Below are 27,608 nucleotides of genomic sequence, written 5' to 3' on the forward strand. Positions count from 1 at the left end.
GATTTTTCTGCCTTTTAAAAATGTTTTACTTCAAGTCTGTTTGGGGAATATGCTAGAGTGGGTATTTTTTTTCCCCCGAGAGGTTGAATTTGTATTAAACTTTGTGCTTATTTGACACTCAGTTATTCTGTTTCACTTTTGATACCTAGCCATGCATCCCAAATCTCTGACAAGTTCTGGTACCTTAGAGTTGACCCAGTAGTCAGAGACTTAGGGACACACATAGGTAGTAATCTAGGCTTTGACCATCATGTGTCTACAGAGGTAAGGAAATCATTCTATGTTGTGCAACTTATAAACAAAGATATGTCATCTAAGTCCAAGGAAGTCATTGTTCCACTGTATTAGGTATTCACCAGACCTATCATTGAGTACAATGCCCCTTTGGTATGTACCTAACCAGGCATATCCAACAATTGGGACATCCACAGAGTTTCCTCACTAAAATAATATAGGGTGTAAGTAAAATGTCCTATGCAGACCTCCTCAAGGCCCTTTCCCTGTATTCTGTCTCCTACAGGCTTTTCATAGGTTCATACTAGGCTATCTGCCCTAGGGCATTTATAAGCCTAGCCAGAGTGTGTTTGGCTTTCGCCACCCATTTTAAATGAATTTTGCTATGCCCTTTTTTGAGGTTAGTATACTGTGCCTCTGTTTAACAGTCCATCCACTCATCAAGATTCCTCTTGAAGAGAGTCAATGAGGGACTCTGCCTAACCTGGACTGGGATTTTATTCCAGAGTGAAGGGAGCCTCTGGGTTATGAATCTGTCCCTCCAGCATGTCCTGTTTATTTCAGTGCTGAGGTTCAAGTCCCTCGAGTGCTTAGCTCGATGGGATTTAGATTTTCTGAGGTGCAGCATATCCATTAATTCCGGGTTGGTCATGGCTTTATACGTCAGGCACAGATCGCCTCTGAGCAGGCGGTATGCCACTGAGTAGAGCTGGAGTTTCTTTAACCGGGCAGCATATGGCATCTGTTTGAGCCCTTTGATCCTCTTGGTGAGGTACCTTTGGGGTCTTTACAGTTGCTGCAGGTGTCTGTTAAGGTACATCCCAAAAGGGGCATTGTACTCAATTATGGGCCTGATGAGGGATGAGTAAAGAGGCACGATGACCTCCCCTGATCTAGATGTGAATCCCTTCATGATTAGGTGGGCTATATAAAATGTTTTTCTAACTACTTTGGCCACGTGGTTTTCAAATGAGAGATTGCTATCAACTTGGGTCCCCAGGTCCCTAATTACTTCTTCTGTACTTAATGGATTACCACCTATGTGGTAATTTGTGGGCACTTTGTTTTGACAAAGGGATGACTATACACTTTTTGGCGTTTAGCTTGAGGCCATGGCTCTGGCACCAGTTGTCTGTTTCTATGAGGCCCTTTTGTAGGATGCTTGTGTCGGCTGGAGAGTCGATTATGGTGCCTAGTTTGCAGTCATCTGCGAACTTGGTCAGCCACAGTCCTTCCATGTTGGCCTGTACCTCCGATAAATATATACCGAACAGGAGAGGTCCCAGGACTGAGCCTTGTGGGACGCCACTTGTAACTGGTTTGGAGTCTGACATGGCTCCAGCAATTCTAACCACATGGGTTCTGTCCTTGAGCCAGTTTGCAACCCATCTAGTGACATAGGGGTTTATATTTAAGCTGGTGAGCTTATCTATAATGCCCGAGTGGGGTATTGTATCAAAGGTTTTTGTGAGGTCCAGATAGGCTGTGTGGACCACCTTCCCCTCGTTAATGGCCTTGGTCACTGTTTCAAAGAAATCGGCCAGGTTTAAGAGGCAGGATCTGCCTTTAACAAAGCCGAACTGGGTAGGATCCATTGTCTGTAGGTCCCTAATATCTTTATTTATGAGGTACATGATGATCCTTTCCATAGCTTTGCAGACCAAGCTAGTCAGGCTTATGGGGTAATAGTTTCCAGGATCCGCCGTTGAGGCACCACCTTTGTGGAGAGGGGCCACTGTTGCTGTACGCCACTCTTTGGGTACATATCCCGTAGTAAGGCTGAGATTGAACAGTAGTTTTATGTTTAGGTTTAGCTCTTCTTGGAGTTTATGTAGGACGCAGCCCGGGACACCGTCTGGTCCCATTGATGCTGTGTTTTTTGCTTTGGAGAGCCCGGCTCTTACCTGAGCATCTGAGATGTCAGGGGCCAGCACTCTGCTGGGATAGATATTTGCCCTTTTGGTGGGGAGGGGGGGAGAAGTTTGCGCTGAACCTGTCAGCTGGGATGTTGGCAATGTCTGTGGGTTCGGTGTATTTTTTGTCATTTTGGACTAATTCTGAGCATATCTGGGAATTCCCACCCAGGTTCCTAACATAACTAAAGAAAGCCTTGTGATTATCCTTAGTGTCCTGTGCAATTTTTCTCTCGAAGCTGGCCTTAGACGATTTTATGAGTGCCCGTAGTTTTTTGCTAATACTGATCAGAGATGCCTTCCCTTTTTGGGATTTTGCTCTATCATGTAGTAGCTTCCTCCTTCTATTGTATAGTTTGTTTATGGCTGGGGTCCACCAGACAGGACGCCTGCCTTTGGAGAATTGGGTCTTGGTTTTATTTGGGATTGCATGATCCATGCACTCCTGAAGGTGTTCATAGAATGCATTTATAAAGGATTCTGCGGCCTGGGCCGTATTTTCCACAGGCCCGGAGGCTTTGAAGGATTCCACCTCGGTTTTGAGGAGTGTGAAATTTGCTTTAGAGAAGTTTTTCACTGTGGTTTTCTGGGCAGGGGGTGGGGTCGGGATGTGAATATCCTGTGAGATTAGTTTATGGTCTGATCTTACCAGTGAGGGATACACTTCTGGTCTGGAGCATAGGGCCCCCATGTTGGTGATGATCAGGTCCAGTATGTTTTCCCCTCTTGTGGGAGTGGTAACAAGTTGTTCCATAGCATTTGAGTTTATAAATTCTAGGAACCTTTGGGCTAGGGTGTTGGAGCTAGCGCAATGCTCCCAGTCTATGTTTGGGTAGTTGAAGTTGCCCAATATAATGGTGTTTGGAGAGACCTTCATATTTTCCAGTGTTCTTAGGAAGGCCGAGTGGGGTTCCTGGGTTTGGGAGGGTGGTCTGTAGCAGGCTATAAACTGGAAGGCAGTTTTATCCACTGTTAGTTGCACATGGATAGTCTCTGATGCTTCGTGCTGTGCCACCAACCTGGAGGTATGGATATCTTTGATGAATATTGATACTCCCCCTCCTTTTGTGGTTTGGTCCAAGTTTTGGGGCCGAAAAGCTTGGTATGTGGTATAACCTGGTAGTGCTGGGATACTCTCGGGAGCCTTGAACCAGGTTTCTGTTACTGCACAGATATCGATGTTCTCCATGCTAAGGAGAGTTTTGAGTGCGTGCATCTTGAGGTTTAGACTTCTGGCGTTGAGTAGCACATTACTCTTAGTTTCTTATCCCTTGTGATACCTATGGAGGTGGATTTGTCTTTTGAGCCTTGCCTAAAAAAGGCACTATGGGGGTGGCAAGAGCTTTGCCGATATCAGAGCCAGGGTGACAGGTGCGCATGTCATCCCAGAATGACACCAATACTTAAGCCAGTTGTTGAAATTGATCATCTTGTCTTCATATTGTGGCATCATTCTTGGTGAGGGTAAGATGCTACTCAAGGTCAGGGTCATACCGGCCTGGGCTACATGCTCAGAGAGCTCCGCTATGTCTCTTTTCATGTAGTCCAGGGAGTGCTCAGGTCATTCACAGCAGCATGGACAATGACTGAGTCATATTTGTACTTGCCTTGGGTGACCTGAGTGCTTGTGTTATGTGGTGGATCCTCCGACAGGCAGCTCACCGTGACCTTCTCCTTGTTCAGCCTGGTGGATAGAGTCACCTATTGCAAGTGTATCAGGTGTGTTGTTTCTGGCTTTGTGAGCTATGTGTTGCATGTGTTTTGTTTTGGGTGTCTGCTTTGGAGGTCTCTGCTGCTTAGGCAGATTTTTATTTATGTTTCTGTGTGTTTATGTGTTTGGTTTGCTGTCGTGGTAGGTCTATGTGAGACTGGAATTGTAGTGAGTGTGGTTTCTTTCTCCTCCTGACTGGTATGGCTGCATCTCTCACATGTGTTGGAATTTGTTGGGAGGAGGACAGGGTTGTCTGTGTACATGAGGCAGATGTAACATTGCCTCAAGATTCCCAGATTCACCAGCTGGACCAGAGAGGAGATTGACAACTGACCTTTGGACATGCTAGAATAGTATTGGGAATTCCTTTATAATTGAAAAAAAGGGCCAGTGGGGAACAAGGTACTCAAGGGGAGTTTGTGAGGTTGTAGTGCTTTTAATTTTTTAGTGCTGACTTATATAATTGCTTTAGTGAGCAAGTGCCAGGCTTTAGAGTAGGAATAGGGTGTTTATTATGAGAACTAGATCAGTTCTAAGGGAAAAAGTGAAGAGCAGACTTTGTGGAGCCGAGAATGGTTTAAACCCAATTAAGCGGAGATGCCCGATGCTGCGCTATGCGCAGAATCGTGCAAAGCCGTGCCAAAGCAGTTTTTATACAGGGGGGCTTAAAAGAGCTAGAAATTGGCCCAAAACGGCCAATAAACTACCAGATTCTTGTGCTGGGAACACTCCTCCAGGGATAGATAGGCTGCTCTAAGCTCCCCACTGCCACTGGTGAACAAAGAAGCCTCCCTTTATCCAAGAAAGGAAATGGGCAACACAGGAACTTTCCAAAAGTCCAGAATACAGCAAAGCCTGTATTTGGACTACTCTAGGTCAGGAAAGATGGGAAACAAGGATAATTTTTTTTTTTTTTTTTTTGCAACAAACAGCAGGAAAATGCAATAAATATGTAACACAGGCTAGCGCACTTGAGTGTGTAGCCTCAACAGGTAAATGCAACAAACAGGACAAACTTTAAAAGTGCAGGTGCAAAAACAACTTTAAACAGTTTAAAACAGTTCAAGAAGCAGAAATACTTGCAGTTTAGCTAGATCGGACAGTCGCCCAGGTAGTAGCAGGAAAAAAAGACACTTTTATCAGGTTAGCAGTTGCTCTTTTAGCCTCTCTGCTGCTAGCACCACTCTGCAAGACCACGAGGAGCTTGGCTGAGTAGTAACAAGCACAAAAACCGCGCCAAAGCGGGTTTTATACAGGCGGGCTTGAAAGAGCTAGAAATTGGTCCAAAACAGCCAATAGACTATCATATTCTTGTGCTGGGAACACTCCTCCAGGGATAGATAGGCTGCTCTAAGCTCCCCACTGCCACTGGTGAACAAAGAAGCCTCCCTTTATCCAAGAAAGGAAATGGGCAACACAGGAACTTTCCAAAAGTCCAGAATACAGCAAAGCCTGTATTTGGACTACTCTAGGTCAGGAAAGACGGGAAACAAGGATAATGTTTTGAGGGGAGATCTATGCCTGGCATACAGGGCATTGTCAGACCCCACTCTGATGGACCTACTGCATATCCACAAAACAAACAGCACCGGAATTATCAGTTATAAAGACTTAAACCTTGCCTGTGATATAAATCGGACCTACTGGAGAGGTAGGTATGTATCCCAGAGACTACGCCATCTATGAAACAGGCTCCCCATCCATGTGAAGCAGATTTCCTCCCTAACCCAATTCAAGTGCAACTTAAACAATTGGACGGGAAACTGGAAATTCATCCCTGGCTTGACACCTATGTCTCTAATGGATACAGGTAACCTGTAACTGGTTCATCTTCCAGACACATGCTTACACTTATCAAGGGTATCAGAACTTGTCAGAGATTTGGGATGCATGGCTAGGCTTAAAAAGGCCCTTGTGGTCATTAGCCTAGTAAACACCTATGATAAGTATAAGCAGGGGCTTTGGAGTTGGACCATTTACATGCTGTCTGTGTCTGTTAGAGACATAGGTGCCAAATCAGGGATGAATCTCCTGTTCCCAATCCAATTTTCCAACTTACACTTGAATTGGGTTAAGAAGGAACTCTGCTTCACATGGATGGGTAGCCTGGTCCAACAGGTCCTATTTATATCACAGGCAAGGTTTTAAGTCTTTAGTATGGGTAATTTTGGTGTTTGTTTTGCAGGTCTGCAGGAAGTCCATCAGGGTGGGGTCTGACAATGCCTCGTATGCCAGACATAAATCTCCCCTTAACAGCCTGTAGGAGATAGAATACAGGGATAGAACTTTGCGGCGGTCTGCATTGGACATGTTACTTACACCCTGTATTCTTTTAGTGAGGAACCTCTGGGGACGTTCTAATTATCAGATGTGCTTGGTTAGGTACATACCAAAGGGTGCATTGTACTCAGTGACAGGTCTGATGAATGCTGAATACAATGGAACAATGACCTCCTTGGACGTAGATGTCATACCTTTGTTTATAAGGTATACAACATAAAATAATTTCCTCATTACTGTAGACATGTGATGGTCAAAGACTAGAGTACTGTCTATGTATGTCCCCAAGTTCTGACTACTTGGTCGACTTTTAGGGGTGTGTTGTCGATATGATAATTACCAGGGCTGGAAGATTTCCCTAAGGATACTGTTATGCATTTCTTGGCATTTAGTTTTAGTCCATGGGTCTGGCACAAGTTATTTCTCTATGTCATCCCTTTCTGGAGAAAGTAGGGGATTCTATGACTGCTTCTAATTTGCAAGCATCTGCAAATTTAGTCAGCCAGAGGCCATTAACATTGGTCTTGACTTCAGATAAGTAAGTTCCAAAAAGGAGTGGTCCCAGTACAGATCCCTGAGGGACTCCACTTGTGACTGGCCTCTTTGTAGAGGTGGACTCCCCAGTTCTAACTTTCTGGTTCCTGTCTGTGAGCCAACTGGCTATCCACTGGGTGACATAAGGGTGTGTACTTAACCTCTTAAGTCTGTCAACAATACCAGAGTGGGGTATTGTTCCAGATGCCTTGTCAAGATCAAGGTGGGCAGTGTGAACCATTTAGCCATCATCCATTGCTTTGGTGACCTTCCCAAAGAAGTCCACCAGGTTGAGTAGGCACAACCTGCTCCTGACGAAACCAACTTGGGTTGAGTCCTGTGTCTGGAGGTTTCCTATGTCAGTATTGATCATTTCTATGATAATTCTTTCCATGACTTGAATATGAGACTATTGAGATATATAGGTCTGTAGTTTCCAGGGTCTGTAGATGGTCCACCTTTGTTCAGAGGGATGACTGTTGCTGTTCTCCATTCATAAGGCATGAAACCTGTTTGGAGGCTACAGTTAAAAAGCAATTCCAGAGGGCATCCTGGCATATTGTCTGGGCCCATTGATGCAGTGTTCTTGGCCTTAGAGAGAGCATTAAGGACTTGTTCCCTAGTGATAGCAGGGGGAGTTATTTTTGATGGTATTTCCTGAGGGAAGGTTGAGGGGAGAAAGAGGGGTAAAGCTGGAGCTAAATTTGTCAGCATGTAGGTTTGCTATATCTTCTAGCTCAGTATAGGTGGCTCCATTTACAATGAGTTCTGCACACAGTTGTGTATTGCCTTTGAGGTTGCGGACATAGCTAAAGAATGCATTGGGGTTGTCCTTGGCCTGGGAGGCCAAATTAACCTCATATTTGGCTTTGGTAGACTTTTTGTCCTATGTGGTTTTTGTTTAGTTTGATGAGAGTGCTTTTATCCTACTTGGTGCTGCACCTCCTAATTTTTGCCACTGGTATACCCAGGTCAGGGAAACAGTACAGGCATTGTTACAGTGACCTGCAGTGACAATGCCCTGATGATCTCAGTGCATGGAAAGTGGGCATTAGAGAAGCAAAAATAACATAGTATTGTAAGTGCATACTGTATTGGCTGGTATTGAAGGTGGAGGCTCTGTCAGCATTATGGCAGTTGGTGGAAGGCTGAGGTATTGTGTTAGTTCCAGGTTGAGTAATGTTTTGATAGATTGCCAGAATTTCTTGGGGTTGGATGAAAATGTTTGCTGGGGTTTAAATAGTATGCTTTCTCATCTCTGGTGACACGTTTGTTGATTAGATTACACAATTCTTTGTATTGAGACTGGTTTGAAGGGGATTTGTGTTATTTGGTATTTTTTCCAGGCTTTGTCCCTGTCATGCATGATTGATTTGGTGTGAGCCAATAACCAAATAGAGATTTTGTTATTCTTTTTCTTCTAGGGGTAGCTAGACTATTTAATGTATCCAGAAGTAAGGTGTTGAATTGGTTAACTGCCTCATCAAGGGATAGGTATTTAAGAAAGTTCCAATTTATACAAAAAAGTAGAAGTGCTCCTGGATGACCACAAGAACCAGAAAACCAGACTGGAGGATGCAGAAGAACAGAGAGAAATCCACACGATGTTAGGTAATAAAAAACTTTTAATCCACGCTTTCGTAACCAAACTTCTTCAGAATAAATTATATATACTCTCCATCACATTTAAAAACAGTTTTGAAATGTCTCTACACCAATAAACACATCTTTCCACTTAAACAATTATACAGTTAATCAATAAAATTTCAAAACTCAGGAGGTTATTTCCTTATATAGACTGTACGGTCAAAAAACATTTAATGTTATCAGCATCATTTAAACCAGGTTTTTTTTTTGTCTGAATTTAATCTGATTTGCCATAAAGCCTCCTTTTGATCAAGATTTGTTTTAAAATTGCCACCCCTAAAATCATGACTTCCTTGCTCCAGCACAGAAAACTAAATTTTTTTGTACATGGGACAGGTGATGGTATGCTTGTAAAAAGCATTTGTCTTGTCTTGTTTTCTAATATTCTAATAATGTAATAATGTTCCTTTATTCTAGTGCATAAAGCTCTTGTAGTCATACCAATATAGAATGCACTACAGTATGCACACATACCAATGGAAAGTATGTATAATTTATTCTGTAGAAGTTTGGTTACGAAAGCGTGGATTAAAAAGATTTTTATTACGCTAATATCGTGTGGATTTCACTCTGTTCTTCTGCATCCTCCAGTCTGGTTTTCCAGTTTATACAACTTGGAATATTGGTAGATGTAAGGGGGTTAACACTGGACAGGTCATGGGTAGTTTTATAGGTGTGTTGTTTGGGAGGTTGAGAGACAAGTCTGGAGGTAGATGTGGGATTATGATCGCTAAGGGCATCAGGAAGTGTTGTAGTTTCACAGTAGTTATTGGGGTGGGAGACTAGTATCCAGTCTGAGTGAACTACTTTGGTTACGTTAGTTGGTAAAGGTGGGGTGCTGTATTAATTGAGAAAAGCCAAAGAGATTGCTAGTATTGGTGAGGAAATCTGTGTAAAGTTTTAGCCAGTCGATGTTAACATCTCCAAGGATTATAGTTTCATGAGAGATGTTGCTTGACGCCCAAGACAGTAAGTATGTCTTCCAAAGTAGATAGGTTGTTTCTTGTGGGAATGTAAAGGGCAATAATATAGAGGTTTTTGTGTTTATTTAGCCTAAAGTTAGCAATAGCAAGTTCGTCATTTTTAAATTTAGGAATGGTCTGGATAATGGGGGTAAGGGAAAAAATGTGATGGGTAGACAATAGTGACACCGTCAGCTTTTTTTTTTCTCGAGGCAGTCAGCCCTTATTATGGTAAAACTAGGGGGAAGGATTTCAGAGTCTATGATGTGGGGTTTAAGCCATGTTTCTGTGATTACCAGCATATCAGGGGAGTACTAGGTAATCCAAGCATGAAATTCAGAACTTTGTTGCAGATACTATGTATATTTACATAAAGAAGTTTGAATTTAGTAAGACTTTAAGTACATTTTGTAGAAGAAAATAATGGAGTATTTTTTGGCCCTGGATGTGGGTGAATGTCTCCACATAGTAGTAGTTGGGATATTAGCATGTGAAATAAGCTGTACTTGGATGAGGAGTCATATGATACAAGTTTGGAATTAGATGGCTGGATGGGGAAGTTGAAAATATATAGTTTGTGAAAGAGCAGGGGAGGGAGTTGACAAAGACTGGAAGAAATTGGTTGGAGGAATGAGCAAGATGAGAATTTGATGTGGAAGAGCATGTAGGAAAGATAGACTGAGGGTATATTGGGTTATTATAGGATGAGAGGGAAAAAGGGTAGAAAGAGAATATTGAGGGGAGGCTTAAGTACAATATAGTAAGGTAGAGTACATTGGAGAGTTTGTAAAGACAGTCAAAGTTAAAGAATGTAAGTGTGTCAGGGAGGTGAGGAAAAGGTGGGATTAAGGAGAGATTGGTGTAGGAGGAGTGGAAAGGTGTGAAGGGGGGTGTTGAGATTTTTTCAACAGCTTGTAACTATCTGTCTTTTATTTTAGGTATTTTGTGTGCCCTTGATGTAATAGAGGATTATAAAACAACCTCCTACAAGTATATAGCAGACCTTGATAACTTTGGGCATGGAGTTTGCTAGAAGGGAGGAATACATTTCCTTCAGCCTCTGTGAATTTGTAGTGATGGCATATTAGTGAGATTTAGGTTGTGTCTTACATGCAATGCTATGTGGGGTGTTGCATAAATAGGCAGAATAGAAAAAAGTGCTGTGTCCATGTATGTTAAAACAGCACGGGGGAGTTCAGAGTTTAGAAACATGCTTCCATAAACTCATCTAAATTTTGTCTGGATAGTACCCAACCAGAACAAGTGGCAGTGCAGATGACCAGTTATAAAGCCTTTCCCTGAAGCACTGCTCATGCATCAGGAACAGGGATAATTTCTCATCAGTAGGGAACAATAATCTGTATTTTCCACATGCCTACTATTGGAATCTGATTTAGCAGAATGTTTATAATGTAACAGTGTTCTCTGTTGCAGAAATTATTAAAAATCCACATATCTGTTTACAAAGCTAAAGAGTGAAACATTTAGATACTAAGAAAAAAAAAAGAATAGCTCATATAATCTCTACTTCATTACATTTCAAAGCAATGGTGTAGCCAGGCATACTCTGTGTACTCTGCTGAGTACATTTTCTTCTGAGCATCATATCAACTTGACAATTTTTTCACTTCATATTATCTCTACAACTGTCTAAATGAATGTCTTTAACAGCAAATACAATATTGCTAATCTAAAAACAAAATGTGTAATCATTTTAGGGGTAACAGATACAAATGTTACATTTATTACATGCTTGGGATAGCATTTTGAAAAATGTGTCCATTTTTAAGTGATAGGTGTTGCGGGTTTTATATGAATATGTGATATTCAAGGTTCTTATCTTTACAGTACGTAAAGCTTTTCTGATACATGAGGCTGTGAACAAAAGGTGCGCAAAAAGGAAGCTGTTAGCATTTCCCGAAGTGTTACATTACCCTCCCCAGAGGTACTGAAGTCTGAGCCCTCAGACTAAAAGCTGCCTGAATGTAAACAATAGGATTGTTTGACCTTCCAACTTAACTAAAACAATGAGAACAGCAATCAGTCTTGACACTCCACCAGAGTGCTACTCAATGCTACTCTGCTACTCAATGTGCAGCCATCTTGGAAATCCTTTAGTTTATAACCATTGAGCCAAAAGTACTCATCCCCTGCTTCTTTTCCTTTAATTCCAAGAGTTTGAATCCTGGGCTTTGAACCTCATGTTTTCATTACCTCCCCTTCATGACATGGTGTCTTTCCTCAACCTCTGACTTTCAAAGCTCATGTCTGATGATTTCTCTTATGGAAATTTCCCCTTCCCTGCCATCTGTCTCCTGTCAGTTATTCGTAAGCTTTTTTTTAGCGTGGAACCTCTGTGTCTCACTCCTTCCTACTATAACAAGTTTGTTTCTTGATAAAAGCAATGTCCACCCTTCTTCCTGCATTATAGCTCTCAATATTCTTTCCCATATTCCTTGCATTACATGGTAATACTACTCAGCCATGGTTTGGGTCATTCTTATTTGTTCATCAGTCACGTTCATAGTGCCTGACTGCCAGCGCCTTTCTTTTGCTTCCATGGCAGCCCCCTCCCCTTCCTTTTTAATTTAAAGGTACTGTCATATAGACATAACTTTCAAACCTAGCCATGAACATCACTGTCCATTTTATGACCTGTCCCTGACAAACAACCTGTCTGCCACATCTCCTCAAAATCCTTCTATCAAATCTAAGTTCTTCTCCATTTTCGACTACTATATCCAGTCATTATAATTTCTAATTTTCTCCTCCCTAAAGTATGCCAGATGTTGGTACATATTACATTTCTGAGAATTCTACCTCCAGCCTCCTAACCTAGTATTGCTTCTCCACATCCCTTCCCCTGTTTAATGCCATCTTAACTATCACCCCTGATAGGTCATTGATTTGGCCGTTTATTCATTTGTGCACTGGAAGTTGTCAACTCCACCCCATCATCAAAGACTGCAGTTGTCCCCCCCTTTTTTTTAACTAATTTCCAGTCGCCAAAACTCTCTTTTCTGCCCCCCACATTGGGTCTCAAGTCTTGTCTGTCTTCCTGAGCCATGCCACTATTCCTTACCACTGTGCACTATTTATCACTCCAGCTGCCCTATGTACAGACTTCCTCACTGACCTGCTTACCCCTTACCCATCCCTCCTTTACTCTGCATACAAGTTCTCTCCATAGCTGTCCACTCCTAGCTTCCTCGTCTCTGATTCTCTTCGGTCATCTCTGTTCTTTTCCTTCGGCTTTTCTCTAATGCTCTTCTCCCACTCCAACCTCTCCTGTTAATCTGTCCCTATAATTGGTACAGTTTTCTTGCTCCCTTTTCCCACTGCCTTTTCACATCCTGACTCCTGTCTGTTATTCTCTTTCTGTTGCATTCCTGCTTCTGATTGTCCTAGTACCTGCTTCTTGTTCTCTTTCTCTTCCTGTCTTTATCTGATGGCTTGATTTCTGCCCCCCCAACACACCTACCTTCCCTTACCCATTCTGCTTATTTCCCCATTCCACCTTGTTCCACTTATAACTACCTCAGCTGAATCTTCCTGCTAACTTACTAACGTCTGTCATTTCCACCCCAACAACCCTGAAATGATCCTACGAAGTTTCCTCATATCCCAATCCAGTCTCCCTATCTTCTTATGTGCCCTATATTCAGAATCCACACTGCAAGTCTGTCAGTTGTAATATCTACCATAGTGTGTACTTTAGTATGTGCTCAGTCAAATGTCCCAGCTGATGGCAGTGGATTTACATGCAACCCAATGGATTATTACTCCGTACATCTCTGTTTCCTAGAAATTACTGCTTTGGCATGTAAAAAAAAGTGTCAGTGATATAGACCTTGGAATGAGCACCTAGAAAGTGTGAACAAGGCAGGGATGAGTGGATCATTGAAGTTTAATTAGCACGAGGGACAGACAGAACAAGTTGTAGATTGGAGGGAAACCAGCAGTGTAACTGTCTTAAGTATGAAAATGAACTTTAGGCTTTTGAATGCATAGATGCCTTAGTTTTAAGTACAGTACACTCTGGTTTTCTCTATCAGTTCACAGGCAGTTAATAGATCAAAAATATATACACAAACTACTTTAAACAATTATAGAAAATTTGTTTTGCTTTTTCTATGTAAATTGGTTTCTTCTAAAGTTAAAGACAAAGACAAACTGAACCAATATGAGCACATAATTTGTTGTTAGCATATTCATGAGTTTGCTACGCATTAATGTATTACAGCAACAAATTTCTCTTCAGAATGAAAATTAATGTTAAGCCATGCTGAAGTATGTGTTTTACAAACATTTTGACACAAGCCTAACCATGGATGTACAATGATATCAAAAAGAGTCGACACTGCATAGTGCTTACATACAGTCATATACACTTTTTGGCAAAAATATTTTTATAAGTTCATAGGTGTGTACTAGGCTAACAACCCTGGAGCCTATATAAGCCTAGCCCAAGAAGATTCCCTGACATCATGCCGCCCAAAGTTAGTTCCCAGTGTTCCTGTCAAACAAGGCCACTGAAGTGATCCCTAGGATGAACTTCCTATTGTCTATCCACTCGTCAAGATTTCTTGTAAAGAGGGCCAGTGAAGTGCTCTGCTTGACATGAATGGGAAGTTTGTTCCAGAGTATGGGAAGTCTCTGGGTTAGGAACCTGTCCTTCCAGAATGTTCTATTTATTGTGGTAATGAGGTTTAGGTCCCTGGAGCGTGTGGCACAGAGGGATTGGGATTTCTTTAGGTCTAGCATATCTAGCAGCTCTGAGTCAGACATGGCTTTGTAGGTCAAGCAGAGATCACCTCTAAGTAGGCGATAAGAGACAGAGTATAGCTGGAGTTTTTTGAGTCTGTCCATATAGGGAATGTGTCTAAGGCCTACTATCCTCTTAGTGAGGTATTTTTGTGGCCTTTCCAGTTGTAGGTGTCTAGTGAGGTATATACCAAATGAGACCTCATATTCTATAATAGGTCTAATGAGGGATGAGTAGAGAGGGATTATGACCTCTTTCTTCCTGGATGACAAACCTTTTGTAATGAGATGTGCCACACAGAAGGACTTTCTGACTACAATGGCAATGTGGTTATCAAAGGAGAGGTTGCTGTCGACCTGTGTCCCCAGGTCTCTTATCACACCTTTGGTGTTTAGTGGACTACCGCCTATGTGGTAGTTCATGGGCACCGAATTTTTCCCAAAGGGAATGACAATGCACCTTTTGGCATTGAGCTTAAGGCCATGGTTCTGGCACTAGTCATTGGTGTCAGTGAGGCCTTTCTGTAGAATGTCTACATCAGTTGGAGAATCAGTAATGGCTCCCAGTTTGCAATCATCTGCGAACTTGGTCAGCCAGAGTCCCTTTGTGTTTGCTTGAACTTCAGAGAAGTAGATGCCAAACAGGAAAGGACCTAGGACCGATCCCTGTGGGACACCGCTTGTAACTGGTTGATAGCCAGATTTGGAGTCCGCTACTTTCACACTGTGGGTTCTATCAGTGAGCCAGTTGGCAACCCATCTTATGACATAGGGATTTATGCCTAGTTTAGTGAGTCTTATCTATGATTCCTGAGCGTGGGATGGTAACGAAGGCCTTGGCAAGATCTAGGTAGTCTGTGTGAACTACCTTGCCCTCATCCACAGCTCTGGTGATAGACTCGAAGAAGTCTATCAGGTTGAGCAGGCATGATCGACCTTTCACAAACCCAAACTGCGTGGGGTCCAGAGTTTGGAGATTCCCTATGTCCTTATTTATAAGGTCCATGATGATGATGCACGCCATAGCCTTACATATCAGACTCGTCAGGCTAATGGGGTGGTAGTTCCCAGGGTCTGTAGTTGCTCCCCCTTTGTGGAGTGGGATGACCATAGCAGTGCGCCATTCGGTAGGAACAAAGCCTGAAATTAGGCTGTGATTGAACAGGTTACTCAGGTGTGGTGCCAGTTCACTTTGTAATTCATGTAGAATACAGCCAGGGATATTATCAGGTCCCATGGAAGCTGTATTCTTGGCTTTGGAAAGTGTGTTTTTTTATCTGTGTAGCTGTGATAATAAGGACTTGGCATTCTTTGGGTATTGTTATAGGCCCTTTAGGGGGTGAAATGGGGGTAAAGTTCACACTGAACCTGTCGGCCAAAATGTTGGCAATATCAGTTGGTTCTGCATATGTATTGCTGTAACTCAGAGCAGATCTGAGTATTGCCATGTAGATTCTTGACACAACTATAGACTGCCTTGTGGTTATCTTTAGAAACTGCAGCAATTTTGTTTTCATAGCTAGCTTTACATGATTTGATGATGGATCTCAGTTTTTTGCTGAGGTTGACAAGGGAGGTTTTCCAGTCTTGGGACTTCACCCTTTTCTGCAACAGTTTTTTCCTTATGTTTTAGAGTTTATTTATGGTGGGGGACCACCAGATTGGCTTCCTTTTTTTGGAGGAGAGCATCTTGGTTCTGTTTGGTATGGCCCATTCCATGCACTTGTGTATGAGTTCATATGGTGCATTGGTGTATGATTCAGTCAGCTATGACTGGGGCAGTAGTGCGTAGGCATGCCTGGCTGAAGGAGCAATCTTTGCCAGACCATGTCAAGGCTAAACTCCTCGATGCTCCAATGGAGAAACAACATTTATTTGGCTCCCCTGCACAGGAGATTCTAAAGAAGGTTGAAGAAAAAGCAAAATCTGTGCAAACAGTTAAAGATTTCCTGCAAGTCCAACCCCCGAGGTTCAGCAGAAACTGGCCTACAAAGAATTGGTCCTTTCCAGACACCTCCAGAGCACAGAGGGGCAGGAACAGACGCCCTAGAGGCAGAGGTCAATCAAGGGATTCCTACAGGGGCCGTCAGTGGCAGCCTGCCAACCAGAGGAGTAGTGCAACAGCTACAACTACAACCACTACCACAGGACAGACCCAATGACTTGACTCTGATTCCGCCTACCAGGGATCAACTGGAAACACCCTTGGGCGGAAAGCTGGCTTTATTCTCGAAAAACTGGCATTACATTACAAAGGATACATGGACATTGCAAACAATAGACAAAGGATACAGGTTTCACTTCCACACTTTGCCAAAAAGAGGCGGAATGCCAAACCTTCCACCAAACCAGAAGGCAGAGGCTTTAAGACAAATCAGCAATTTACTTCAGATAAAAGCTATAGAAAGGGTACCATCTATAGAACAAGGCCAAGGATTTTACTCCAGATTATTCCTTGTACCAAGAAAAGAAAACCAATGGAGGCCTATTCTCGACCTGTCCGCACTGAACACATATCTCATTGTGCCAAAATTCAAAATGCTGACCCTACAGCAACTTCTTCCCATGTTGGGCAAGGAGTTTTGGCTGGTGACTCTAGATCTCAAGGAGGCATACCTGCACGTCCCTATCTGACCAGATTGCAGAAGACACCTCAGATTTCTTGCAGGATCAGAGCATTATCAATTCTCAGCATTGCCCTTTGGCTTATCTACTGCGCCCAGAGTATTCACGAAATGCCTGGCATCAGTAATTGCACATTGCAGACTTCAGGGAATTCAAATTTATCCATACCTGGACGACTGCCTAATACAAGCGGACAACAAGAAAAAATTGTTAAAGGACTTGGCCTATGCCATACACCTGCTACAGGCCTTGGGATACACAGTCAACATCCGAAAGTCAAGATTAGTACCATCCCAAAGGATAACCTTTTTGGGTGCAGATCTGGACACAATCACTCAGATGGCTTTTCTCACAGAGGAAAAACAAAAACAACTTCCGGATTACTTCATGATTTTGACAAGACAAACTCAGCTTACTGCAAGGAAAGTCCTGCAGGCCCTGGGTTACATGGCATCCTGCATAATCTTGATTCCTCATGCCAGGATGCATATGAGGAAATTACAATGGTACCTAAGGAATGTATGGTCTCAACACAGTCACAGTCTAGAAACCATGATACCAATCATTCCATGCCTTCAAAAGGAATTCCTGTGGTGGGCTCAGGCCTGCCAGTCCAACAGAGGGTTGCCTTTCAACAAACCAAAAACAAGGCAGACCATCACCACGGATGCCTCAGACCGAGGATGGGGAGCACACATGGAGGACAAACGTATCCAAGGCCTATGGCCTCAAGGACAGCTAAGCATGCACATAAACCAAAAGGAAATGCTGGCAGTGAGGCATGCAATCGAGGCATTCAGGCCATTCCTCCAGCAAGGACATCTGTTAATAAGGACAGACAACACCACGGTCATGTGGTACATAAACAAACAAGGAGGCACACATTCCTACCCTCTATGCCGGATGGCTATGAATCTGTGGAACCTATGCCTGAATCTCAATATCCAACTGCAGGCCAAATTCTTACCAGGAAAAGAGAATTCACTAGCAGACAGCTTAAGCAGAACTACCACGGATGCACACGAATGGATGCTGCATCCAGACATCTTCAAACTCATAACAAAGAAATGGGGAATGCCAGAGATAGATCTGTTCGCCTCCCCACTCAACCACCAACTGAAGAAATTCTGCTCAAGGACATACCACCCACAAGCCTGGAGGGTGGACTCTCTCTCTTTCAGCTGGAATGCCCTAACAGTATATGCTTTTCCTCCTCTCCCATTGATGTACAAGGTTCTACTGAAGATCAGGGAGGAACAGCCAAAAGTGATACTAATAGCTCCGGACTGGCCAAGACAACACTGGTACCCGCTATTGGGAAGCATGTCTCGGGCAAATTCATGGCCTCTTCCCCTATGGCCTCTTCTTCTAAGGCAGAACAATTTCAAGACCCTGCATCCCAACTTGAAAACATTGCAGCTAACTGCCTGGAAAATACCTTAAAACACAACCAAACGGTTTTATCTCAGAGGGTGAAGGACATTATCCTGGAGGCTCACAGACCTTCCACAAGAAAGACATACTCAGCTAAATGGAAGAGATTTCTCATTTGGAGCACATCAAAGGGCACAGATGTCACAGTGGCAAACCTAGCACACATCCTAGAATACTTAGCAGAATTGTTCCACAATAGCCTGTCTTATTCCTCCATTAAGATTCATGCTTCAGCAATTTCAGCAGAATACAATATGGATCCACCTATCTTCTCACACCCTCTTCTCAGACAATTTTTGAGAGGGATCAAAAATGTTAAACCCCCAAGAAGACCCCCCCCCCTACCTGCATGGGATCTCAATTTTGTGCTGGAAAAATTGACACTACCTCCTTTTGAACCAGCAGCATCAGCAGACCTACAGTTTTTATCTTGGAAAACTGCATTCCTTCTGGCAATCACTTCAGCAAGAAGAGTATCCGAGTTACAGGCATTAATGGCAGTGCAGCCTTTTCTTATTTTCCACCAGGATAGAGTGTCACTGAGAACCAATCCTACTTTCATGCCAAAGGTGGTATCCAGGGTATCCTTGAACCAAGCTATTCATTTGCCTACGTTCTTCCCTAACCCACATAACAAAGGGGAAAAACTTTTGCACACCTTGGACATACACAGACAACTACGCTACTATCTGGACAGAACTAAAACCAACAGAAAGACTGACCAACTTTTTGTAGCATATGCAACTGGGGTGCAAGGAAGAGCAATTTCCAAACAGACAATTTCAAAATGGATAGGAAATTGCATTCGCTTTTGCTACTCCTTTCATGGAAAGACAGTTCCTGAAAATATCAGGCCTCATTCCACAAGAGCCACAGCCACCACTACAGCTTTCCTATGAGGGGTGGCTACCAAGGACATTTTAGAAGCTGCTACTTGGAGCTCCGTGCATACATTTGCCAAACATTACAATCTACCTTTATACTCCAGATCCCGAGCAGGGTTTGCAACTGCAGTTCTGCAGGGGATCTTAACTACACCATCCTTCTCTTAGTACCTCCTCCCCCAGATTGGCTATGGTATTCTACCCATATGTTATGACTGCAGATGCATCCTTGAAGGACATAGTACAGTTTTGTACCTACCATAAATGTAGATGTCCGATAGGTATGCATCTGCAGTCAGGATTACCCACCCTCCTTCCCCTCTGTGGTATTCCTAGGGTGCTTACCCCTCTTTCAGCTAGCTGGGGGAATCTATTATGGTGTATTTGTTTGTTTGTTTATTTATGTATATAATTTGCTAATGTTCAAAACTTTTCAGCATTTATCCAAATTTAGCCTTCCTAGAGGGCACCTGGCATCTGGGGCAAGAAACACTGAAGAAAATGGTGTCGGCTGATGCCTTTATACCCCAGAAGCTCTGACGTCCGGGAAAGTGCGACATCAGCCGAGGCCAGACCCAGACTTTGGAATCCGGCCGACCGAAGGGCTGCCTGAGGCAGGACAACCCATATGTTATGACTGCAGATGCATACCTATCGGACATCTACATTTATGGTTGGTACAAAACTGTACTTTCTGGCACCAGTCATTGGTGTCAGTGAGGCCTTTCTGTAGAATGTCTACATCAGTTGGAGAATCAGTAATGGCTCCCAGTTTGCAATCATCTGCGAACTTGGTCAGCTAGAGTCCCTTTGTGTTTGCTTGAACTTCAGAGAAGTAGATGCCAAACAGGAAAGGACCTAGGACCGATCCCTGTAGGACACCGCTTGTAACTGTTTGATAGCCAGATTTGGAGTCCGCTACTTTCACACTGTGGGTTCTATCAGTGAGCCAGTTGGCAACCCATCTTATGACATAGGGATTTATGCCTAGTTTAGTGAGTCTTATCTATGATTCCTGAGCATGGGATGGTAACGAAGGCCTTGGCAAGATCTAGGTAGTCTGTGTGAACTACCTTGCCCTCATCCACAGCTCTGGTGATAGACTCGAAGAAGTCTATCAGGTTGAGCAGGCATGATCGACCTTTCACAAACCCAAACTGCGTGGGGTCCAGAGTTTGGAGATTCCCTATGTCCTTATTTATAAGGTCCATGATGATGATGCACGCCATAGCCTTACATATCAGACTAGTCAGGCTAATGGGGTGGTAGTTCCCAGGGTCTGTAGTCGCTCCCCCTTTGTGGAGTGGGATGACCATAGCAGTGCGCCATTCGGTAGGAACAAAGCCTGAAATTAGGCTGTGATTGAACAGGGTACTCAGGTGTGGTGCCAGTTCACTTTGTAATTCATGTAGAATACAGCCAGGGATGTTATCAGGTCCCATGGAAGCTGTATTCTTGGCTTTGGAAAGTGTGTTTTTTTATCTGTGTAGCCGTGATAATAGGGACTTGGCATTCCTTGGGTATTGTTATAGGCCCTTTAGGGGGTGAAATGGGGGTAAAGTTCACACTGAACCTGTCGGCCAAAATGTTGGCAATATCAGTTGGTTCTGCATATGTATTGCTGTAACTCAGAGCAGATCTGAGTATTGCCATGTAGATTCTTGACATAACTATAGACTGCCTTGTGGTTATCTTTAGAAACTGCAGCAATTTTGTTTTCATAGCTAGCTTTACATGATTTGATGATGGATCTCAGTTTTTTGCTGAGGTTGACAAGGGAGGTTTTCCAGTCTTGGGACTTCACCCTTTTCTGCAACAGTTTTTTCCTTCTGTTGTAGAGTTTGTTTATGGTGGGGGACCACCAGATTGGCTTCCTTTTTTTGGAGGAGAGCATCTTGGTTCTGTTTGGTATGGCCCATTCCATGCACTTGTGTATGAGTTCATATGGTGCATTGGTGTATGATTCAGTCATGCACCTATTTTCCATTTGCATGGGTGTCGTGAAGTTAGCCACCTCTGTTTTTAGAAGTCCAAAATTGGCTTTGGAGATGTTTTTTTACAGTGGTTTCCTTTAGGGGGAGTGAGAGTGGGATGGGGATATCCATGGTGATTAGCTTGTGGTCATATCTGACCAGGGAGGAGTTGATTACTGGTGTAGAGCAACAGTTGCCCATGTTAGTAATGACCAGGTCAAGGATGTTTCTACCTCTGGTGGGGGTAAGAATGAGTTGGTCCAGGGAGTTGGAATTAATGAATTCCAGAAAACGTTGAGCAAGTGTGTTGGTACATGAGTAATTTTCCCAGTTAATGGAGGGGTAGTTAAAGTCTCCCAGTATGAGGGTATTGGGTTGTACCCTAATATTTTCCAGTGTTTTTAGCAATGTGGAGTGGGAGTCTTGGAACATGGTGGGGGATATATAGCAGGCTACAGCCTGGATTGCAGTTTTACCCAGTTGTACGTGAAGTATCTTTGATGTGTTATGTTGGGCTACTAGTCTGCAGGTGTGCATATCCTTTATAAATGTGGAGACACCACTGCCTTTAGTGCTTCGGTCCAGGTTTAGGGGCCAAATGGTGTGGTATGAATTATAGCCTGGTAGTGTTGGGGTGCTCTCCGGAGCCTTGAACCAGGTCTCGGTCACTGCACAGATTTCGATGTTCTCCATTTTAAAGAGTGCTTCGAGCGAGTGCATTTTGAGATTTAGACTTGTAGCATTCATTAGCATTACCCTCAAATTTTGTTTGCTTGTAGTAGTTATGGTGGTAATTTTGTCTTCAGGACATTGCCTAAAAAGGCACTATAGGGGTGGCAAGAGTTTTGGCCAGTATCCAGAATCCCTGGGGTGACAGGGGCAGGCCATCTCTGGCGAAGCATCAAGGTCTGTCGATAATGTCATCCCAGGCAGACAAATACTGGATCCCCTTAGAATGACACCAGAAACTTAGCCAATTGTTGAAGTCAATCATTTTCTGCTTGTATTGTGGTATCATTCTGGGTGACGGTAGGATGCTACTCAGAGCTAGGGTCATACCTGCCTGGGCTACAAGATCTGAGAGCTCCTCTGTCTCTTTTTATGTAGTCCAGGGAGGCACGTCTCAGGGCATTCACACCAACATGTACAATGACAGAGTCATATTTGTACCTGTTGTGGAGTGATCTAAGTACGTGCGTTATGTGGCAGATCCTGGCACCTGACAGGCAACTGACCGCAACTTTCTTCTTATTCAGCCTAGTGAGTGGGACATCATTGTGCCTTACTATTGAGTCACCTTTGACTAGTGTATTGGGTAAGTTGTTTTGCCTTATCGGCTTTGGTTGAGTGGTACACTGTTTATGTGAGCTATGTGTCTCATGGTTTGTGCTGGGATGTGGTGGTTGTTTGCGTTTCTGCCTCAGAGGTCTCTGTTGTTTGGGCAGATTTTCATTGAGAGCCTCTGCAAAAGTAGGTGTGTGTTTTGTGTTACTATGTGAGGGTTGTGGTGGTGTATGTTGTGGAGAGCTATGTGTTGAATGTGGTGTGGTGCAGGTGTTAACCTTCTCCTGTTGACTGGCTAATCCAGTTTTGGCTGGAGAGTGCTTGGCTTCCAATTTGGCTATATATATATATATATATATATATATATATATATATATATATATATGCATCTCTCACAAGTCATAGTGTTGGGAGGTAAGAGGAGAGGGATGTCTGTGTACATAAGGCAGTTGCTACATTGCTTCAGGATACCCAAGTTCACCAGGTTGACAAGAAAAAGCACAGGGAACTGACCTTTAGACATCCCTGGATATGAGCTCAATATATTAAGTACTGAGGCCTTTTACAGGAAAAATTTCACTCAAAGTGTCTGAGTCTGCACAGAGCACTGCCAAACACTTGAGGGGAAAATAATACGTACACCCTGAAAATTTAAAGATGGAGTATTTAGGCAGATATTCTAAAGTAAGGAAGAAGTCAAGCAGTACTTACTGAAAATAAAGAATTAGCTTGTCAAGAATGATAAGAAGAAGGGAGTCACATGAATGGCTACTGCCTGCCTACTACTAATGCTGGTCTCAGCACAGCTTCACTCTGTTGGGATACAATACTCCTTTGCTTCTTCTCTCACCAGAAGCAAAATGTTAGCACCAATCTCAAGAAGAGAAGCAGGCCATGGCCTGTTTGGTGATCCACAGTCTTGTCCCAGATGATGCAAGCTTGTAGTTTTTATCTGGTAGATGCTTCGAATAGCAACCAGACCAACCAGGTACATTAATCAATACACTCTGCTCCTACTCAGAATAGGATCAGGATCAGGATCAGAATATAAGCACAGATTCCAATCTGTCATCTGTAAAGGAGTTATTAAGCTTTCTTGTGATCTGCAGTCTTTAGTAAATAATGTAACTGCACTCCTTCTCTCACCAGGAGAAAACAGAAGCACTAATCCCAAAATGACTACTGAGAGGCAGGTTGTGGGCTTTCCACTGGTGGTCTTACAATAGATGCTTAAAGGTAAAATGAAAAAAAATGGTTTATCCTAAACACTGCAGTGTGCACTAGAGGAGTTAGATGTGAAAGTAGGTAACTTAAGTTTTACCTGCCAAAAAGTTATGTTTCAGTGGAGAGTCACTATTTTTAAAACAGCAAGATAGATTGAAAGGGGGTGGTCACTTTTGTATTTTGATACTATGGAATACAGTAGGATGGCCAATAATTTCAAATAGTTGAAGGGGAGTGATTTCACAAAATACTAATTTTGTGCTTACTCACACCAACCAGTAAAAGCAGACAGGAAATGAGATATATGGTCAAATTAACATAAGGGGCAGGCAACTAGAAAGACAGTGGTGAATCGCCATATATCTGAAACACCTGATGTTCATAAGGGTCATTTGCATATATCCCATGTGCCTCTGTTACAGGAGGTTTGGGAGGTCACTCATTGGAAGTTCTAGCTTGGCTGGAGTTTTCATTTAGTTTTTTTCTGAGTGGTGTTTAAGAACACAACAGTAACCAGGTGAGACAGCGGGAACATTTTCTATCTGACTCTCAAGAGACAGAGCTGTGGTGTTTTTTCAAGTTTTAATATGCAGTTAAAAGCAGAATACAAGTAAAACACTGTAAAGGAAACAAATCACAATATACAAAATAGAAAAAGGCAATAAAGTAATACAGAATGCAAGAAATAAAAAGCAAACTAACCTTTCCCTCACAGCAAACTGTATCAGAGTCTTGGTGAGCCTTTCCAGTAAAGCTCTGAAATGTTTTATTTTACCCCTTAAATAGGTTTAGTTCCTAGCTCTACCCCCTCAGTTCACAGATGATTAACCTTAACTGACCTCTTCTAACTTATGTTTGACTCCTTAATTGACGTGTCCTAATTTCTGTCTGACTCACAAGAAACAGAGCTGTCTTGTCTTTTCAAGTTTTAATATGCAGTTAAAGCAGAATACAAGTGAAATACAGTGTAAAGAAAACAAATCACAGTATACAAAATAGAAAAAGGCAATAATGTATTACAGAATACAACAAATAAAAAGCAAACTAACCTTTCCCTCACAGCAAACTGTAGCAGAGTCTGGGTGAGCCTTTTTATTAACTGTGTTTTGAAATGGCCAGAAAAATAATCAAGAAATAAAAGTCAAATAGGATATATTGATAATAGTTTAACATTAATTAAGCTGAAACGTGTGAAATTTATCCAGAACTTTTTGTAACCATCAGATGATGCTGGCTATTAGTAGGAAAGTAAAGTGATGACCACCATCTAAGTGATGAGAAGTCCGATAGTACCACATTTGTAGAAATGATTATAGGCACTAGGTCTTCAAATGGTCATTAAGGTTGAAACAGGTATATGGGCATAACTTAATCTTCATTCAGTTGTAACTTGAAAAAAAGCTTTAACAGATGGTTCTCCTATCTAAATGTTTTTTTCTTAAATCTATTTGAGAGTTTCTATGTGTTAAAATATTTCACTGTGTCAGAATAAAGTGATGAATTTGACACTTCATGTAGAGAAGTTCATGGAGGCATAATATAGAGGATTATGATCAGATATTTGATCATAACCAGAATGTTGTTTGTTCAAGACATGGATATCAAGTAATTTGGGCAAACTTTGTTATCTATATTGAGAACTCATAACATTGGGTTATGATCAGAAAGCTCCCGCCATAAATATTTGTAACACATGGTGCTTTACTTGCTCCCATGTACTCAGAAGTTAGATGGGGAAAAACAATGTAGCAGGCGCAAGTATTTTACAACTTGGAACATCTTAACACAATCTGGTGCATGGAGATATGCCGCTTAACTGTCCCCTGATTTTGGCTCAAAATTTAGCTGTGTCTCTCCTAAATCCTCGTAAGACTAAGAAAACATGGTGGATTATGCTTCATAAATAGTAAGCAGTAATAAGTGGTACATACTTGCTTCAGAAATCGCATGTTAATTCACACTGTCTTATTCTGTCATATTCTTAACTTAATAGTACTAATGTTGTAAAGTATCATTGATTGTTCCTGATTATTTTTGGAATTGTTCCTGATTCTGGAGTTAAGTGGTTGAGAGCTGTGATGGAGCAGCCACCAAAGAAGAGCACTGTGATAAAAAGCACTTCATTCTGATTTAAAAAAATTAAATGAAGTGCTTACCTGCTTCCTACTGTTAATGCTCTAACATGAGACTAGTGCTTAACAGCACTGAGAGAGTGCATAATTAAAGCTTGTTAAGCACCTTTTTGACATCAGAAAGGTACTTAAGTCTCTTTTCACAGATTTCAGAGTGCAATCAAGGTGCTCTGTGATCTACAAATAATTTAACTGTAGAAGTAAATGGTATGATAATCAGATAGTTGTCTTTGTCTCATTTAAGTCATGGTGTAGGGTAGCTCTTTGCAAAGATAGTTATTCTGCATTATAATATTAAGAAAAGACAAATTGTATTTGTTGTAATCCTGCCACCCAAATAGTGTATCCAAAAGTTAACCGCATTGATCTGAAGGAGCCTCTTTGTTAATGTGAAAGCACTCCTCTTAATTTTGTTACTGATGTATGTGAAGAAGCATTTTTAATAAGGTATTTTAAATCAAGTAGATCTACAAATGAAATTCAGTACTCTGTGAATTAATTGCTGCATCTAAATACAGTTTTATGCAATAGGAATCAGATTTAAGGACATTTTCATTTATTTGCAGCTATTTATAGTTCCTAGTAATGTGAAATCACAGATTAAATGAACATTGTTACCTTTTGACAAATAGCTGCATAGATTAATGTGGATCATTTACCTTTTCTGAAAAAGATGTGGAAAAGCGCTACAACTCAGTCCATTAACCACATAACTAGCCAAACGTGGCTTTAGGCCACTCATCTGTTAAAAGCTGTTAAAAAACTGTGAAAGCTGAACACCTTCAATGTGATATATATCTCTTCCTACTGTGCTGCAGACATCTTTAATTTGCATGGTTATAGATTGTCTTTATTTTTCTTCTTCAACAGGTTCTTCCTCCTACAGTTTACCTGAGAGTGACTGATAATGTTCCCCATGTCATTAATTTCATACAAGGGATTATCAACAATGGACATGCATATGCCACTGCCAAAGGTGAGAACCCTTGTCTTCTACCTAGCAGCATAACCGCCTCGCATTCAGCACAGTGTTCTTGTGACTTTCATAATCATAATGCATGGTACTTCCTCTGGGTAAGTTGTTTTAGACATGGCATTTGATATGCTGTTATTTAGCAGACAGTGATTAGATTAACACCAGAATGACAGGACACATCACTTCCCTGTCAAGCAGGCTCCCCCTCCACATGCACATTGCAGTTAAATGTTATTAACACCAAGCTCATGTCACAAATATGTGTGCAAAATAAGTTTCTGTCCCTTGTAATTATAACCTCGAAATTATTGTGGAGAAATTAATTAACCATTTTACACTGACCATGGCATATGTTTCTTCAGTTTACAGCTCCCTCAAGTGATCAGGTAGGACAGCTTGCTTGGTTCTCTCAGACGTGTCACCAAAAAAAAAAGATGTGTTGTACTATGCAAGAGTAAGCTTTTTTTTTAAAGAAGAATATTGCTTTGGAATGATTTAGCTACCATTTTTGCAAACTAAGCAACTGGAAAGCATTCTGTTAGAACCCCCATAGCTGTAGTCCTTAAGTTCATTTATGGGCTATAGATTTTAGGGATCCTGATCGGCTAGATTGGGGATGAAAGACAGGAAGCAACCAGTGCAAATGGATGTCACCTATGAGTGCCTGTCAGGTCATAAATGGTTATTTGTGAGTATTGTAAAGAAAAAAGGGCTTGAATTACTTAAAATTATCTTAATCGTCATGGCTACTAACAGGAGCCTGTGAAACAGTCCATCATAGCCATCCATAACTGTAGGCCATGGGTTTAGATGGACTTCATATTTTGGAATTCCTCATAGAATATAATGTGACCTCCACAAAGCCAGTGATTCAAAGTGCTGCTGTATGTATGTATGCATGTATGTATGTGCATTTCTTAGCTTAGAAACAATACTTTTAGATGTATTAAGTACCAGAGAGTGGCTGCTAAAAAAAATAATTTATGCCATTTTAACTAACTTATTTGTCAGCAATAAACACTGCTCATGAA

The 27,608-nt window shown here is 42.0% G+C and overlaps 1 protein-coding gene across 4 annotated transcripts in view; it reads left to right on the top strand.

Annotated features, from left to right (window-relative positions):
- CARS2 (cysteinyl-tRNA synthetase 2, mitochondrial) overlaps positions 1-27,608 on the top strand; it is a 1,053,801-nt gene that overhangs the window by 644,046 nt on the left and 382,147 nt on the right. For all 4 annotated transcript variants that reach the window (XM_044072656.1, XM_044072657.1, XM_044072658.1 and 1 more), the window contains one exon: positions 26,472-26,577. In XM_044072656.1, the coding sequence (XP_043928591.1) occupies positions 26,472-26,577 (106 nt within the window). The remainder of the gene's footprint in view (positions 1-26,471; positions 26,578-27,608) is intronic.

Source organism: Protopterus annectens, chromosome 5.part0 (assembly GCF_019279795.1).
Source record: "Protopterus annectens isolate FY-2018-M chromosome 5.part0, PAN1.0, whole genome shotgun sequence".
In the NCBI taxonomy this organism is placed as follows: Eukaryota; Metazoa; Chordata; order Ceratodontiformes; family Protopteridae; genus Protopterus; species Protopterus annectens.